At 35.2% G+C, this 18,987-nt stretch overlaps 1 protein-coding gene across 2 annotated transcripts; it reads right to left on the minus strand.

The window, feature by feature from the left end:
- Positions 1–557: 557 nt before the first annotated feature.
- On the minus strand, positions 558–1,957 carry LOC112175702. Of its 2 annotated transcripts, none has more exons than XM_040511638.1 (4): positions 1,574–1,957; positions 1,342–1,427; positions 1,016–1,248; positions 558–890 (listed from the first exon to the last, which is right to left on the minus strand). In XM_040511638.1, the coding sequence occupies exons 1-4, from the start codon at positions 1,855–1,857 to the stop codon at positions 768–770; spliced, it is 726 nt and encodes a 241-aa protein (XP_040367572.1). In that variant the 5' UTR covers positions 1,858–1,957; the 3' UTR covers positions 558–767. The 2 variants fall into 2 exon arrangements, with proteins under 2 accessions (XP_040367572.1, XP_024169198.1); XM_024313430.2 differs by having other exon boundaries at positions 1,016–1,221; positions 1,574–1,953.
- Between the last annotated feature and the right edge of the window lie 17,030 nt (positions 1,958–18,987).

Below are 18,987 nucleotides of genomic sequence, written 5' to 3' on the forward strand. Positions count from 1 at the left end.
TATTTCTATTTCACACGGATATCTGTGGCTTTTAACTACAGTAAATCCGTGTGTGTTGTTATTTTGCTAGTAGTGTTAGCTTTGAATAACACAAGTAGAATGTGCTTGAAGAACACGTGTACAAGTAAAATGCCTAACCTGAAAGAGTGGGGATGATTTAGATGGATGTCGATCTATGTTTTCTGTGATTTTTACCTCTTGTAAAATGGTTTTGTGAGTGTTGATAGCATTTGATTCCCAGGTTATGCTGAGATGATTAAGGTGAATGCAATACCATGCTAGTTCATTGTGCTTCGAGTAAGAGTGGACATATATGTATGGGAATACCAGTTCAATGGTAGATGCAAAGGCGAATTTTAATTAAAATGGTTATTCTTATAGACAAAGGCTAATTGGATTTCAATATAACTAACTAAAACTTAGTTCCTTGTGGGCAATTGCTATGCCATGTGTGAAATCTGAACTGAATCCCAAATGCATTCCTTATGTGAAAACAAACACAACTAATTACCTAGAATGCTGGATTGATTCCCCAGATACATAATATTTCAAACTAATTAACCAAGAAACACAAATTCTATTCTGCCCATAACGGAAAGATTGAGAGATCAGGAGAAAGGGTAGGTAAGTGAAGGGTTGTTAATGGAAAAGAGCGGACTTGCAAAAGTTTTAAAGACACATGTTATTAGATTGCTATGCACGTCGACATGGTACAACTACAATAGATGGAATTGTAAGTATAGTAGCATGCATATACGCCGTTTCCTTTAATTTTGTTCTTTTGTAGAAACTGGAGAGTAGTTTCCATGAAATTCATAGTTTTCTATCTTATCAACAACTGGCTCCACCAGTGTCTTTAAGTCTCCCAGGTCTTGCTTCAGTGAATCCACCTATATATTTAATAAAAAGGACAAGATGAAATTCACTAGCTAGCCAGAGAGACGAGTTAAAATAAACAAGTGTATATAGAATTATAGATATCTGCATATATTATATGACCAAGAAAAATAAAGACCTTGTGAATAAAATCTTGTGTTAGTTGAGCATCTTGAGCAGCCAGTTCGGATACTCGTTCAATCAGCAAAGCAATTTCTTTTAGTCTTGTATGATTAGTTGGAAGTTTATCAGCCACATCGGCTGACACCTTCTCAGCCACAGTTGCCACTCTTTCGACGACTTTTGCTACATTGTCAACCTCTTCCATCACCACCTCTGCCTCCCCTACACCCATCCATCCATAGTTTCCCACTTCAGATTCGATCCATCCATCCATTATAGCCATTTCTATTCAGTCAAGTAATCTGCGAATCAATTAAAAAGTGTGGACATATATATACATACCTTCAATCATTTGCAGATTTTCCCAGTACTTGTGCGTCCAAACAGGAATCAAAATTGACAAAAGGGAGCCCAAAATCCATCTGACCCTGAAATTGAAATAACATGTGCCTGCTGAAGTATATATTCAAAGTACGCACAGTTCATGCGTACAGTACTGAATAATCTATCAGGAAATTAGAAGAACAATGCATGGCAGGTACCAAAGACACAATGTACGAAATTTTATTTGTACCAATTAGAGATGGTGCGCCTAGAAGAAGTTGTAGCAGGCAGTGGTTGCTCAAGTTTTGTCCATGGTTTGTTGTTGGTGCTGCTAAATAACCGCAAGCCTAAGGGATTATTCGCCGAATAACCACGATGCCCAAACATATTTGATACTGCTGTCGGAGCAGAAACCTCATGTCCTTGACGACCATTAGACAAGTAGGTAGTGCAGGATGCTCTATTGCGATGAAGAGTTGCTCCAAGAATGCTACGGAATTTGTAAATGCCCCAAAAATACTCTCTTTTTGCCATTTATGTAGAGTGAATGATGTGCTGAGTTTTCATGGGGGAGATGAATTCAATGTATAACGTATACTTAGTAAGGAGATGGAAGGCTAAGAAATTAGAATTAAGGTAGGTAGGTTGAGCCTAATTTCAATTCAATTTGTTATCGCTTTAACGTGTGGGAATGATGCTCACGCATACGTGCTTGATGAAGCCACAATATATAAGCAAGCACGTGCTTAAAAGCAACAATGATTAAGAAGGTGCATCCATGCACGCCAAAGCGATTTACTTGCTTCAAGCAAAGGTACCTTGTTTAGATGATCATGACGTCAGGTATATACATGGCATTCACGTGAGCCAGGAGAGCAAGACCCGACCATCCTTTTAAATAAAAAGTATCCAGATTTTTTATTAGGGATAATGACCACTTACCCATAGAATACCAAATACAACCTCATACACTCCACCAACTTATTTTCAACCCCAATCACCCAAAAGTTTTCTCTTTTTCTCCCAACTATTCCTTTCACTTAATGTTTATCCCATTAATACCCCTCTCTCTTGCTTTTACTATTCTTTTGCTTCTTTTTATTTTCCTTTGATGAAACGTGGTGGGCCCATCTCAAAATTATTTGTCTAGATATAATTGCAGCTAAATTGCATCCTCTATTCGAAGGTAAACAGTTAAATCTTAATATTCATAATTTCGATTGTTGATAGACTTGAGTTGATTGCTATCTGCAAAATTACTACTAAGGAACTGCAAAAAGAGAGAGAGAAATTGAGAAAATTAAAAACTTATAGAGATAATCTTAGTAGAGATTCTCCCAATTACTGGGATATTATCTATAGACTTCAGACCAGGGCCGGTCCTGAAAATTAAGAGGCCTAGTGCGAAAATTTAAATGATGTCTTATTAATCACAACCTCAATTAGAAGAACTAAGAAAAATGTCTTGTATAAATAGAAGGAAAAAATAGTGGAGGCCTAAAAACATAAACAAGGAAGGAAAAATATAAAGACAAAAAAAAAAAGTCAAGAAACATAACACAAGATCAAAGAAGAGAGTAGAGAGGCCTTAGGAATGAAAAGAAAAAAAAATTAAAAGAAGAGAGAAGATCACAAAAAAGGCAAAGAAAAAATTAAACAGAGCTAAGCACCCGTAGGTGTTGAACCCAAAATCAATCAAGCCTAACAACTTAAAGCAGAGTTGCCAATTGAACTGGACAGCAATTCTGTAACTTCTAACATTCTTGGTGTATATATTTGTTAAAGCCATTAAAAAATTGAACTAAGAGGCCTTCTAGAACCGGAGGCCTTGTGCGACTGCTCCATTTGAACACCCCCAGGGCCGCCCCTGCTTCAGACTAGAATCTATCAAATAGAAGAGGAGATAGATAATCTCTTAGATGTTCTGGAAGAAGAACAAAAACCTCTTAATTATTTGAGCATTGGTTAGATCCGCACATCACTGGTATCAGAGCTTGTAAAACAACTCAAGGAGAACCCCTCCTTAATGGGGACAATGTCAGAATTGTTATTAGAGAAAATAAATTCTCTACTAAAATCTTCTGATGAGAAACATCAGAAGCTGTTATTAGAGGTATCTAGATGTCAGTCGACTCTAGAAAAATTACCTGCTATAATCCACCAATTGGAAAGATTGGAAAACAAACTGGATTATATCAAGGAACTTCCAAAAACGGAAGAAGAAAAGCTGACAGTTGTCAGTAAAAAAATCATTGAACAGCAAAAAACGCTGGATTCTATGAAAAATATACTGAAGGACAAGAAAGTGCCTACAGTAAAAAAGAAAACTAATGGATTCAAACCATTAGAAAAACCAGACATAAATCGTGTTCCAAACATGATTTTTCTGGAACCATCTACTAGCCAGACTAGTATCCGGTATGAAAACCCGGAAAAAAGAGAAATGAAGATGTTAAGCATCTTTGGAAAGAAGAAAGGAGTACAACTCCTAAATGCTGAAGAGTTCGAATTCAACGAAATCGAACAAGAAGTAAAAAATTCCTCAATCCCAAAGTTAGATTTCAAACAGATCTACAAAAGAGGAAAGTTTGATTTAATGGATAGCCATTATTTTAAACTACTAGAAATTACAACTCCCGCTACAGCAGGTGGAGAGACTGATCTTCTACTAATAACTCCAGCAGAAGTAGCCAGAGCTCAAGCAAAGAAGTACCAATTTATGCATATTGGAGCAGTCCAAGTAGGCATAAATCTGCTAGCTCGTGAAGGAATAAACTGTTCAGTCCTATGCGTTCTACAGGACAACAGGTTAACAGACTTCCAAGCTAGTCTGTTGGGAACACTCGAAGCATCCTTATGCGACCAAGTGGCATATTTCAACTGCTTCCCCAACTTCACCACCAACTTGAAAGATGCAGCCCACTGCCTCAGACTGAGAGTCAAGACAGATGGTATATCCATGAAAGAAGACATGCAAGAACTCGCAATAGTATACAGGATATACTATAAATTGATGAGTACCACAGTAGCCCCTAAGACAAGGATAACAAACATCCCAGGTCTTACTACTGGATTCCTCACCAATCAGAAGAACCATTCACAGCAGATCCACAAAGTTACTTGGAATGAAGTAACATTTCCTATTGAATGGAAATTATCAGGTCCCAAAAAGCAACCGGAAAGAGCAAAAGCAAAAATCTACGAGAGTAGAAGAACTGGAGAAATCAGCCTCAACTTTGACAATCACAGGAAAAGTGATGTCTGTCCTGAGAACCTCAGGATAAACAGCAGTCTTCTGAGAAAAAGCTACAGCACCAGAGAAGCTAGTGTTAGTGGTACAAAACCCACTATTGAAGAGCCAATATCAGAAGAAGACCTGGAAGCAGATCTATGCAGACCAGTCCACATGCTCAGAGCTGAGAAGCTCTATGATCTCTATGAAGAAGCTGAGAATTGTGAAAATCCTGAACGATTAGAAAAACTAATCGAGGATATGAAAGAATTCAAAATCAGAAAGACGAGAAAAGTCTTTCCTTATCAAGATATTGAAATGGAAGAAGGAGAAAGCTCCAGAACTTTCATTAGCAGAGAAAAAGGAAAAGTAAAACTCCCATTACAAAAAGCCCCCACGGGTAAAAAAGGGGAAAGAAACTCCCAAAGATTTGTCCCAGAGGATAATCTGCCTAGAGTCCCTATCACGAACTGGGGATGTCATGAATCCAAATTCCACAGAAAAAAGAAAGAAAAATATTACTCTAAAAAATTCAAAAAGAGTAATAAAAAAAGGGATTGGAAATTCAAGAGGAGTTCCAATTACAAGAAACAAAAGGATGAAGATCCAAAAAAGAAATTCTTCAAGAAAAAGGAGAATACTCATCAGCATAAACAACCAAGCAAGAAAGCTTGCAGATGTTGGTTATGTAAAGCTGAAGGGCACTATGCCAACGAATGCCCTGAAAAGAGTAAAAGATCTACTAAAGCTCTCTTTGAAGAATATGAGCAAATAGTAGAAGTAGCAAATATGAAAGGCTATGAAATAGCCTATTATGATGATGAAGATGATGACAGGTCAGTCTACTCTGCCTGGTCTGAAGAAGAAGAATCATCAGAAGAGTCTGAGATAGATTCTGAAGTAGAGTACTTCGAATCCAGACAAATGAATGTTTTGAAAATCAAAAATTGGGAAGAAAGCAAGACAGAAGCATTAATGTCTTCTTATCAGGTGAACCCTGGTACATTCGTTTGTGACTATTGCTTATGTCATGAAAAGAATGGTCTCCCTATGTTCTGTGAAGAGTCTAAGAAGACTTATCACAAAGAATGCTTCATAGCTGAAGCAAGAAGAAAAACCAAGAATGGCCTTGTCAGCCAATTGGTTGAACAAGAATATGAAGAATATTTCTCTGAACAAAAAGAGAACGAAGAAGAAAAAGAGGTAGAAACTCTGTTCCAAAAAATTATAGAACCTTCTCCTCCTTCTTCCTCGAAAAAGGAAGAAATCATCAATGAAGAAGAAGTCGATGAAGACGTTGAACTGGTTGAAATACCAGAAAAGGTAGAACTGGTGAAATCACCAGAAACTGTTCATCTCTTAGAACGACAAGAGGATACTGAAACATGGGATCTACTTGGCCAACCTTCTGGCAAGTTTGACTATAAAGTCAGATATGACCCTCCGTTATGGCTCAGTAATCCAGACATCAAAGAAATAATTCCTACAGATTGGGATGATGATAAATCTCCCACTCAGGAACATGTTCCAGAAGAATGTAAACCATTCATTCCAACAGAACAAGCTCAAGAAAATGAGCTTCATCAATCGAAGGTCGTCTCTACCAGTAGATACAGCAACTACATAGAGATTGGGCTAAAATTCCCGGATCATAGAAAATATCATCTACATGCCTTTGTAGATAATGGATCAGGATTTACTGTTGCAAAGAGGTTTGCAATTCCAGATGAACTCTGGAAAGAAGACAAGAAAAAGTCAGCTACTGGTGTTACTTTTGATGGAAGCCATCTCACCATGAAAAAAGTAGCAAAAAATGTTCATATCACCATTGGTGGAGGAACATTTATCATCCAGAATGTTTGGCAATCTGAAGGCCAAGGATCTGATTTCTTGTTGGGAAATGACTTTATTCTCCAACAACGATTCATTCAGGATGAAGAAGCAATCGGCTTCAGGAAAGGAGAACGGTTGTTCTGGGCAGACCGCCTCACACAAGCCAGAACTGTGGTTGGTCCCGGTTTTACTACTCAGTATCAGAGATCGCAACAGAATAGTGGTGGTCTTACCCCCTACAAACCAAAATTCGAACCCATACTCCAAATCAAGCAACAAGAAGAATTACTTGTTGAAGAATCTTCTGAAGAAGAGGAAACTAGTGAAGAAGAAGAAGAAGCTAGTTTCATCCATGAGCACAACCTCAAGCACTTTCAGAATAAGCTTGAGTCTCAGAAAATTCCCACTCTCGAAGGAATCAAGAAACTACTCGAACAGAATATCGATGTAGACCCTCAGAAGTTTTGGGAAAAAGACCCAGTGGTCTGTGAATTAAGATTACATGACATGAATGCCATTTGTCATGTCAAAGCCATTCCTCACTACAAAGAGGAAGATCAGAAGGAATTCAGAAAAGATATTGAAGATCTCCTGAAAAAGAGATTGATTCAACCTTCCACTAGCCCTCATTATGCTCCAGCATTCTACGTGAGAAATCATGCAGAAAACCTAAGAGGAAAAGCTAGAATGGTTATTGACTACAGAGACGTCAATAAGAAGACTGTCAAAGACGGTTATCAAATTGCTCAAGTAAGAGTATTGATTAACCAGCTCAGAGGAGCCAAAGTCTTTTCAAAATTCGATGCAAAGTCGGGTTTCTGGCAGGTCAAGATGCATCCTGAGAGCATTCCTCTCACTGCATTTGGAACACCACAAGGCCATTACGAATGGCTGCCCTTTGGTCTAAAGCAAGCTCCCTCGATCTTCCAAAGAAAGATGGACAACATCTTCAAGCATGTAGCGGAGTTCTGTGTCATCTACATAGATGACATCCTGGTCTTCTCCAAAAACAGAGAAGAACACATGAGACACCTCCATGAGGTAGTAAAGCTGATAGTTCAGCATGGGATTATCCTAGGAGAAAAAAAAATCTTCTTTATCCTCGATGAAGTTGATTTTCTAGGAATTAACATCAAGAATGGAGTCATAAAACTCCAACCCCATATCCTTGAGAAGATCTGGAAATTTCCAGATAGAATTCCTGATGCTAAGAGTCTAGAGAGATTCCTTGGTGTCATAAACTATGGGAGAGATTTCATTCCCAAAATCTCGGGGTTAACAGCAATGATATCTCCTAAGACAAGTTCCAAAAGAAAATGGAACTTCACAGAAGATGATGAAAAGATAGTGAAGCAGATAAAAAATCTCTGCAAAAACCTCCCTCCTCTTCAACAACCAGAAGAAAATGATGAAATTATTCTCCAGACAGATGCGAGCGATAATTATTGGTCTGGTGTGGTTCTGGCAAAAACGCCTGGAACTAACATTGAAAAGATCTGCAAATTTTGTAGTGGCAAATTCAGCCCTGCAGAACTGAATTATCCCACAGGGGAAAAAGAAATTTTGGCTGTCAAGAAAACGATTTTAAATTCTCCAGCTTTTCTTGGAAAACCCTTTACTGTCCGCACCGATTGTGCCAGAGTAAAGAATTTCAAAAATTTCAAACTTGATAAAGCTGCTGATAGAGGGAGATTAGCAAACTGGCAATTATTTCTTAACCAATATGATTATAATGTTGAATTAATTGCAGGTAACAAGAATTATCTTCCAGACGCATTGACCAGGGAAATGGCAATGTTCAACCAAAGAGAAGACGACGAAGGTCGTAATCCCAGAAGCAGAAGAACTGGGAAAGAACATGAACCTCAAGAAAATCCTATGGAAACCAAAGAAAAGGTTCTTAAAAGGTTTCTGCTAAGTCCTAAAGGCTTAGCCTCAACTGACCAATCCCAGGGTAAAGGATTGGCTAGCCCGTCTCAAACGGCAGACGGTAAAGGCTCATCAAGACCGTTGATGGCTGCTGCTTTGCCAAAAAGCAGACCAACTCCAACTGGAGTCATAAATGTTTTTAATTATGAATTAAGAACTTTTGATACTCCTGTGTTCAGAACTGGCAGGAGACTTGCTTATCACCAGAAGGCAATCCTAGATAATCTCTTATTTGCCTTTCAAGAAAGAAGCAGTGGTCTAATGTTCCCGGCACTCTTTGCACTAGCTGAAGAACTATATGAGAATGCCAGACCACAATTTGAAGAAAGCCATATACAGCAGAGTGCTGTAAGAAAAGAAAAATTTCTCTTCCTTGAAAGTCCAGAAAGTGCTAGGGTTCCTATCATGGCACTCAATGAATCAGACTGGCATGAATTCCATAGTCTGATAGGAAGACATAATCCAGAAGACCTAGTTCCTCCAACTCTCTTTATTGTTTCAGGTCCTTATGTTGGAAGATACCTGGTTAATGTTCAGAGTGAACATCCTCAAGAACACAAGCTTTGGCTTGTTGAAAATGGTTTTGTCCATAATCTGTGGACTAAAACAAATGATGATCTAAAAGGTTTGCCGCCTATCATTGTCAACACAGTCAAAAATGTAAGAAAGAAGGACGACTGTATGCTTCGACTGAAGTTCAGATCCACTCCTCCAGAATGGATCCAGAAGGCAAACGGTGAAATTGAATATATTCCTCCTTATCATTATGTAAGAATTATTCAAAGGAAATATCTTCAACCAGCCTGTGTAGGGTACAATGGCCAACCAAACTCAAGCATCCCATGGATGAAGGCCATGACTCTAGAATATATCAAAAAGATCATCTCTGAAGATACCTACAATACCTTCCTGGCAGCAGGAGAGAAAATTATCATCACTGCTTACGATCATCCTGACGTAGTCAGCAGTGACTTATTCCTATCTCTTACCAGAAAGGAGATAGATTCGACACTGGCATGCTTACGATGGGTGGAAAGGCTTGAAACAGACAACCATTACAAGATGTATGTTGATACAGATGTCGAAGACAATACAACAACAGCAAGGATGGCCCAGGCAGACAACTACTCGTTTGTCCTCGGTCACAACTCAGAAACCGACGAGAACATGTGAAGCAGCAGGTGTAGAAAACACCGAAAGTTCTTTTGGACTCTTCCCAAAAGTGACTTTTGCTTTTCAAAAAGCAGGTGAAAAACATTTCACCTAAAAGAATCTGCTTTTCCCCGGTCGACCTCCACCAGCAGGAGCACTAAGGAAAGCAGGAAATCACGGAGTCGTTCTGTTCATTTTGTTGTTTTGAATTGTAATTTGAGTTCCGCTCCCTATATAAGGAGCTTTAGCTTCCTTTAGAAGGCATTCGAAAAATTTCGATATCAGTTCAGATTAGTTCTAGTAGCAGAGTGATTTTTCCTTCCTGCCTGTGTGAAGAAGTGTGCTTTCATTTCAAGTAAGTACTGTAATCATTCTTATGGATAGCTAAACAGCTTCTTAGCTGTTTACCTGAGAATGAGGCTCTGAAATTTTAGCTTTGTAATTATGTTTATATAAATAATTTCAGTGTGTTCACCCACTTCATCAGTTTTTAAGTATTAGCAAGTCAAGTTTTCTGTTATGTTCTCATCTTTAATCATGTTCAGCCAGTATCTTATACTTTCTTTAAGTTCAGAATTCTTGGTTTTTTAGAAAAACTTGCCACAGCTTAGGATTGAAACAAGCAGCAGTGATTCCGCCTGTTAAATCAACCGTTAGGCAGAAGGCCGTTAGGTGAAAAACTTGGGCATGTTGAAGGCTAGTTTTGTTTTTTTCAGAAGTTAGAACAGGATTTTCTAAGAAAAAATGAGTTTTGGACCCAAAAAGTCAGCATAGGATACACTAGGCACTACTTAGAAAGGACTACCCTTATGAGTCTTTTCACCTAAAAGTTGTGTAAATGGGCAAAATACAAGGATGATGGATTGAATGGGCAAAATACCATGAGTTTTGGGCAAACGGGCACAACCCCTTTTTATTATTATTATTACTGGCCTTTCTGCATGCTCACAAAAAATGCGGTGTGCAGAAAAAGGGAGACGATCCTCTCCTGAGCTCATTTCTCACCTGAGCTGCCTAAGCTTTCAAGGAGATGAAGGCACGTGGCTCATATCACATCCAATGGTCCAAATATTATGTGGTTACTAATTTTACAATAGTACTCTTTCCAGATCAATCTCTTCTCTCTTCTTTCCCTGTTCTTCCCTCTTCATGTCAGCGTTCTTCTCTACCATACATATCCATGGCTTAACCCCAGATGCAATTGGTTGAAAGAAAAGAAGAGATCATACATATCTTGTTGGGCACAAGGGTTTATTATTCAATGGCTCTCTCCTGCAGGTGTCATTATCTCAATTGGATTCTCTTAATAAGAACCAAGAGATCATTCAATCACTTCCCCTGACGTCGACCTGACTCATCTCAAATCAATATTGTTGTTAATTCTTCAAAAAAGGGTATGTAATGGAAATCTAGGATAGCAACTTGAGATTTGTGTTTTTGCACCTTTTATTGTTTTGGGGCTGAGTTTGGGGTTGCAATTGGTTTGATTTGGGGCTGGGTGTTCCATTGATGTTCTTCCCTATAAAATTTCAGTTTTTATCTCCTCAAGCAATACGGGATACACTTTCAACTACACAAATTCACCATTTGGGGCATTTCAGATACTGGCCAACCTTGTGGAAATTTAGGGGCTTAACAGTGTGAGGAATCCGGCTTCCACAGTTTTGGATATGCCCTTTAAACACTGCTTGTTTTTTTTTTTTCCTTTTATTTTTAGAAAATCAAAACTCTTTCAATATGAAATTCATTGAAACCCACTTGATTAGTCATTGTTTGTTTTGGTGCTGAGTGTGAAGAAGAATAAGAAGAAGAAGAACCGGAAGGAGAGTTGGTCTCAGCAGGAGTGAATGAAGCCATGAACATATGAAAAAAGACAAACAAGAATAGTTTGTAAACCATTAGATTTATTATATCCACCTGTTGGAATCTAATGAAAAGCTCAGGTAGCTCAGGAGGGGAATGAGCTCAGGAGAGGATCCTCTTCCGTAGAGAAACTAGTAATAATAAGAAGGGATATTTCCCATTTGCCCTAGTACGAGCGAAAGTTGCCCGGTTACACAACTCTTTGCTGTGAAAAGACATCGATGTCCTTATCTTTTTGAGGAATTCCTTGCTTGTCTCAAGCTGAATGTTATTTTGGCTTTTTCTTGCCTCTTGCCTCTTGGATGGCTGCTTCGTTTCTTCTTGCCAGTTGCTGAGAAAACTATGTTGAGCTGTTCATCTTGATCTTCTTGCTTGAGAAATGAACTTCTTGAAAAGTGTAAAGCTATATCTTCATGCTTGAATCTTATCTTCTATTGATGCAGTGAGATGATCGTCAAGCTTCCATCATGTTTTCAATGTTGTGGAGTTCTTCATCATCGAGATTATCCCAATAATCAGCATCACTGTCTCTCACTTGTTGGCTCTCCTGCTCTTCTTTATACAATAAATCATACACTTCTTTAGTGGTTGTGCTCATATCAACAGTGTACAACTCTCCTGGTCGTGGTACTCCATCCAGGTGTTCTCTGGTGTAGATATTTACAGCATTGGCTTGGTAGATTAATTGCAGATTTGTATCATCAAAGAAATCATCTACTACAAGCTGGGCTGCACGAAATTTGTGAATATCCTCCACTGTTGGTGCCACATCAATTGTTGGTAAAGGAGGTGGCTCTATATAATTACGAAGTGATATGATGACTAGGTGTCTGGCTTTATCATGATATAGACTGGTTCTACGAGGATATGAAGGAATGCTAATTATTTCTAGTCGAATAGTACTATAACCTAACCCTATACTTCCCCATTGCTTAATATAATGAGATATAGCATACTTAAGGTGATAGGAGAATGACTCTACATGATGTTCATTTTGGACATAAAGACTTTTTAACACTCCATGTTCCATTAGAAAACCTGGAGTAACTCTAACTCTACAATTATCATGCTCAATGTACATTTCACCAAAGTCTCTCATATTAATAGTAGCTAATAGAATATGAAATCGTGCTTTTTCTTCAAGGTGAGAAAATGTATCATGACAAAAGACTCCTATACCAGGTTGAGGATGAGATATAAGATTAAAGAGAGAATTCTGGATAGCTACTTGAAGGGAAAGATGCTTATCATGCTGTAATTTGAAGATTTTATCTTTACAATCATGAGGTAAATACGAAAACCTTTCTTTTGCTAGGGCTTGTAAAAAGTAGGGATTTTTGTTTCTTTTTCTAATAGAGATGCAGGCCAACTACTTTCTTCTTCTTGCTTAATAAACTCAACTGTTTTCTGATAATTTATATTTAGTGTACGAAAATGATCAACTACTGTATCATGCTCATTTTGCAAATTATAATACAATGCATTCAGATTATCATGCTATGCTTTAAGGTGGTTATATTGTGTCTGAAGTCTAGCATATTGTGCTCTTGACTTAGGATACTCTTCTTGATATCTAGCAAGATCACAATTATTGGCTGAAAATTCCTGCTCAAGTGCTCTAATTAATTTTTCTTGACCTCTTCTCATATCCATAGCATTTATTCTAATATTCCAAAAATTATCTAATAGAACTTGTTGTCTAGTCGATAATGATGCTGTACTTTTATATCTAAAGAGTGGATTTCTAATTTCTTGCACAGTGTAGCCATTAAAGTTGTAACTAATATTTGCTGATCTTGTTGTCATGCTTAGTGTATTACCACTTTGAGGTGGCACACCACTTTCTGCTCTTTGAGTACTAGAAGATGAAGGCCTGAAAAAGTCCATACCTGTCAAAGAAGAAGCCGAGATAAGATATCTGCAAGTGTATTATCAGCTCCTTTTATATGCTCAAATTGTGGCCTAAATCCATTTCCTGTAATACAATCTATAAAATTGACCCATCTTCTGGCTGCTTGTTTATTAGTAGTGATTTTATTATAATGAGAAACAATATTTTGACAATCAATTCTAATTGTAAATATTTCATTATGTAAGAATAAAGAAAATGCTTCTAAAGAATTAATTATGCCTAATATTTCTAAATCTGTGGCTGGTAATCGAGATTGTATATCACTAAATTTACCTGATGCATATCTACAAATTTACTCATCAGACTTTGGTAATTCTTTAAACTTTTTCTGATATAAAATTCCTGCCCAACCTAATGCTGATGCATCTGTTTCTACTATTTTGTAACTACTATCTAATGGTAGTGCTAAAGGTTTAAGTTGTGTAATTTCTTGTTTAATTTGCTGAACTAACTTAATATCTTCTGTATTAAAGTATTTCTGACCTGTTTTGCTAGTCTTACTATGTAAAACTGCTATTTTTCTTCCTAAATCTGGGATGAAACTTCTAGCATAATTTAATAATCCTAAAAATGCTTGTAACTGCTTTTTATCCTCTAATCGATCTGGAAATTCTATAACCTTCTTAGCTATATGTTCCTGCAATTGAATAGTTCCTGACTTAATATATATTCCTAAAAACTCTATATCTTGTTTTTCTAAGTCTATTTTATTTTTACTAATAATGATACCATTATCTATAAACTCTTGCAAGATTATTTCTAAGTGTTTTCTATGTTCATTTCTATTTTTGCTATGTATAAGTATATCATCTACATATACACTACAAAAACTATCATACTTCTTCAAAAGTTGATCCATTTTTCTTTGAAAAATAGAAGGTGCATTTTTCAATCCAAATGGAATGACTAACCATTCAAAGTGTCCTTCTGGACAAGTGAAGGCTGTCCATTCTATTGATTCTTCAGCTAATCTAATTTGCCAAAAACCTGATTTACAATCAAATTTACTAAAGTATTTACTCTCTTGAATCTTATTTATTAACTCATCTTTATTAGGTAATTTATAACTATCTTCATAAGTATTGTCATTTAGTCTCCTATAATTATAAACTATTCTAGCTTTACCTCTTTTTAGTTCAGAATGCTTTCGAACTACAAAGGCTGCTGACCTATGTCTAGATTTAGAAGGTCTAATTACTTTAAGGTTTAATAACTCTTTTATTTGCTGCTCAAATTCTTGTTTATCCAATAAATTACAAGGCATATCTGCTGTTTTAATAGTTAAATCTGGGTTAATTATATCTAATTTTGCTAGAATCTTATTTTTATTCCAATGTAGTTGGGGATCTTCTCCTATGATTTGAGTTTGTTCTGCTAATTGTAATAATTCTTCTAATGTTTTAGGTCTACCTATTTGTTTTAGTTCTACTAGAGCTGCTTCTCCTATGTTTGGATACTCAAGTTCAAAGATTGATTCATCATATTCTATACTATTCTGCTCATCGACATTGTTATCTAGATTTTCTTCTTCTCTAAAGCTATTTTCTCTTGACTCTTCTATGCTAATGCTATTATAAGCTTCTATCAAATTACTTTGATCAGTTGTAGTTATACCTTTCTTAAAGAAAGTTATATCCGGAGGTATATACAAAAATCCTTGTAAGCTTTTAAGAAAGTTTAATCCTAAGATAAATTGATAAGATCCTACGGGTGATATAAATGTTAAAGGTAAGGTAAATAATTGTCTTTCTATCTTTATAGGTATATTAGTCATACAATGTGTTAAGTATACAGTTCTAGTATCGAATTGTGATACTCTAACTGGTTTAACTAGTTTTTGCCTAAATTGTGTTGGTACTAACTCTTCCTTTATGACACTCTTAGTGCTACCTGTATCTATCATACCTACTGTTTGAATCTTATGTTCTTTAGATAGTTCTAACTCACAAATAATAGTTATTAGAGAACTAGTTTTCTGATTTTCTCCAATGTTTTGCATATTAATTTCTTCGTCCTCTATTGAATTTAGCTCTAATGTTTCATTAGTATAACAAGGTTTACAAAATATTATCTTGCTTGTATAATATTTTTCAGCTACTACTTTCTTACATTTACTACATTCTTGAGGCCAACCTAAATTAACATATTGAAATTCTTCTTGTTCTTCCTCAAACATACATATATTTTCATTTAGTTCACTATCTGAATTATTAGAGTAATCTGACTCTAATTCTGATTCGGATAACATATCTATGCTATTTATGCTATAAATGCTTTCACTATCACTTAAGTTGTCTAAGCTATATATTGACTCTAAGTCTTCATCTTCTTCTAATTTAAATTGCTCAATTAATTGTACTTTTTCTCTAGGTTGTTTTCCTAACTTAGGACATTTAGGTCTAATGTGTCCTACCTCACCACAAAAATTACATTTACAAGTACTCTTATCTTTTGGTGCTTTGTATTTTCTAATCCAAGGTTTATTGGTTCTTTTCCTAAAGTGCTTAGGAATGTATTTTCTCTTCCTAAAGGTTCTTGAAGGTTGTATGTCAAAGGTCTTATGTTGCTTATATGATCTATACTTCTTCCTATAGCTCTTTCTATATGGTCTAATTTTCTTATTATACTTATCTTTCCTATGACAACCATATTGCTTAGGTAAATCTATGTTCTTACAGCTCATGTAAAATTGTTTTCTAATTTGTCTCTTTGCTTTTAATTGTCTACATTCTTCTCTTAATATATCATACACATGTTGTGTTCTAGGTCCCATTGCTATATCATCTTTTCTAGGGTGGTTTTGCCATTCTCTCCATATTTTTTCTCCCATTGGTCATTTAATTTTAGTCATATATGTATTTAATAAATTTATGTCATTAATCCTACCTGTTCTTCCTAAATATTTAAAGAAATCTGTAGTATATTCTCCTATGTATTGCAAATCACAAATTTGTAATTGCTCTAAATTTCTTATTGCTCTAATTTGTTCTTGTTCGTTTCTACCATCTAACCTATTATGATCTAGAAACTCATACTTAATAAGTTTAACAAAAGTATCTATATTAAAAGTTTCTTTTGCTGCTTGATGTTGTTGTGGATTTTTTACTTTCCATGCTTGAAAGAAATCAAATACCATTCCATCTAAAGTATGTTCAAAATAATTTAACATATCAGTTGTATTACTAAAATCTAACATGATTGCCGCATGTACACATCCTTTCTCCCATCTTTCTATTGTTTTTTCCCAATCTTGTGGGTCTACATGATCTATGTTTAATATATTTCCTGCTAAGTTTACATGTTCTATTCCTGAATAAGGTATTCTATTTCTTCTAGGTCTAGTTTCTTCATAATCATAAGTTCTACTATTTTCTGCATAATGTTCTCTAGTTGGTCTTATATTTTGTTGATCGGTTCTATCTACTCTTGGTTCAGTATGGATTCCTGAAGTTCCTGTTGAACTAGTTTCTTCTACAGGCATACATTCTACTTCTATTAACATATTGTTATATTCTTTTTCTCCTAAAATATGTTCTAATCCTATTTTTAATATTAATTGCTTCAGTTCCTCATCATTTAGTCTATGTAATCCTAATTCATAAGTTTTATATTTTTCTAAGTATTGTTCTTCACTCAAATTATCTATGTCTTCTATTAATTTATCTATTATGTTATCAAAATTATGTTCAATCATATTGATTTCTAAATTATCAAAAGCCATATTAATTTCTGCTTCACTTTCTAAGTCGTCTACATTTTCTATTTGTCTATAATTGCTAAACCTTACTGATGCTTCTCCTAAGTGATTTTCAAAAATTTGTGCTTTATCAGGTTGTTTATTTTTTGATCCATGTAAATTAGGTAATAACCATTGAGTTCCTTCTAAAAAACTATTATCTACTGGTTTTGCTTCTATCATATTAACATGTTTACTTCCAAAAGTTTGTACAAAGTTTTGGAATTCAACATTAAACTTATAGTTAAATTTGTCTGACACTTTTCCTACATACATTAAACTAACACTTAAGTTTTTAAAATCTCCTTTCATATTATAATTTTTTGTTCTAATGCTTACCTGAATATATTTACTAAATTCTTTAATATTCATTACATAATTTGGAATGCAACCTATAATTGCTAAGTTTGTGCTAAGGTCTACTTCAGCTGTTGCTATGGCTGCTTGTTGGTGATTATCCCATCTATCATCATATATGTATACTAATGCTTTAGTTCCTACTTGTGCTCTAGTTAATCCTGCTATTCCGATTAATATAGTTCCTATATGAATTTGTGAATAGTTTGATTTTCTAAGTTGTTCTATTGCCGAATTACTAAGTAAATTTAGTATAACTTCTTTATCTATGCAAATTATTTCATATTGACTTATGCTACTTACTATGCTATTTCTATTTTCAAATCTTCCTAATTGATATAAATTATGTCTATTTCTTTGTGATCTTAAAAATCCATTTCTAAGAAAGTCTTGTGCTTCCTCTTCACTAGGATATATATCTTCGGTTCTTACTATTTCTTTTCCTTTTCTTCTAAAGAGTTCCATTTGCTATTATCAAAAGGGTTTATTTTTCTTTTTCTTATGTTGCTTGTGCCTAATGCTAAATTCTCTAATTTAGTAACTAATGATGGTAGTAATGATGCTGATGTGCTATTAAAAAGTTGATTAATTTCTGCTATTTGTTCTTCTATGTGATCTATTTTTTCTGCTAAATTTATTATCAATTGGATAATAATATTATTTTGCCTTATGGGAATATTATTACTAGGAACACTTGTGGTAAAGTCTGAAAATCCTATTGGTTCTTCTTCTAACTCACTAACTTCTTTTAATGCTTTGATGTAATTATTATTATTTCTAGAATCATTCATTAAACTAATAATCTATCTATTTTACTATGCAATTTTTCTACTTGCTCTGTTAACTCTTTTTGTACTAATTTAATTTTCTGTACTTCTATTTTCAGCTGTTCTACAATTTCTAAGGACTGCAATTCTACTTGCTTTGGCTTACTATCAATGATGTCTACAAGCTCTTTTATTTCTTTTCTACTAGGAAACCTTTGTATATTTCTATTATTATCTTCTAGTTGTGATTGTATAAAACTTAAATTTTGTCTAATTATTTGTAGGGAACTTTTCTGAAAATAATCTAATACTTGCTGTAATTTCTTATTATACTGACTATGTTCTAATTTTATACTTTCTGCTTGGCTAATTATAAGGTCTATGACACTATTAATTAGTGGATGTTCTTCACTATGCAAAATATGCTTATTATTCTTCTGTGGAAAATAACAAACTAAAGTATTCTGATCTAGAGTGATCTTACGTTTTTAATGCTCTATAATCTCTAAATTAAGATAATCTATCATAAAACAACAACAGATTCAAAGATATGTAACAAACAGTTTAGGTTTCAAGATAACGGAATCGTCTATTGGCCTCCAATAGTCGTCTATTGCCCCCCAATACAAGGTCGGATTGTACTGACTCTTAATTACAGGTTCAAATTTTTCTTGTTTTCTTACTAGGTGTGTTTATGACTTCTGTCCTCAAGGTACTTTACTGATATAACTATACTATTATAATGCTAAACTAAGCTCTGATACCAGATTTTAGGAGGTCTGTCCTAACTACACATATGCCAAAACATCTATTAAAGATTGGGTCTTGAACATGGACAAGAGCTTAAAACTGCATACAAAGCCAACCTATTGGGCCAAACAAG

Source organism: Rosa chinensis, chromosome 7, assembly GCF_002994745.2.
Source record: "Rosa chinensis cultivar Old Blush chromosome 7, RchiOBHm-V2, whole genome shotgun sequence".
Lineage (NCBI taxonomy): Eukaryota > Viridiplantae > Streptophyta > Magnoliopsida > Rosales > Rosaceae > Rosa > Rosa chinensis.

Coding starts and splice junctions, on each gene's coding strand:
- LOC112175702 (XM_040511638.1), bottom strand. CDS start 1,857: ATGGCAAAAAGAGAGTATTTTTGGGGCATTTACAAATTCCGTAGCATT. Junction 1,428..1,573: donor AGGCGCACCATCTCTAATTG/GTACAAATAAAA, acceptor TTTCAATTTCAG/GGTCAGATGGATTTTGGGCT. Junction 891..1,015: donor CACAAGATTTTATTCACAAG/GTCTTTATTTTT, acceptor TTAAATATATAG/GTGGATTCACTGAAGCAAGA.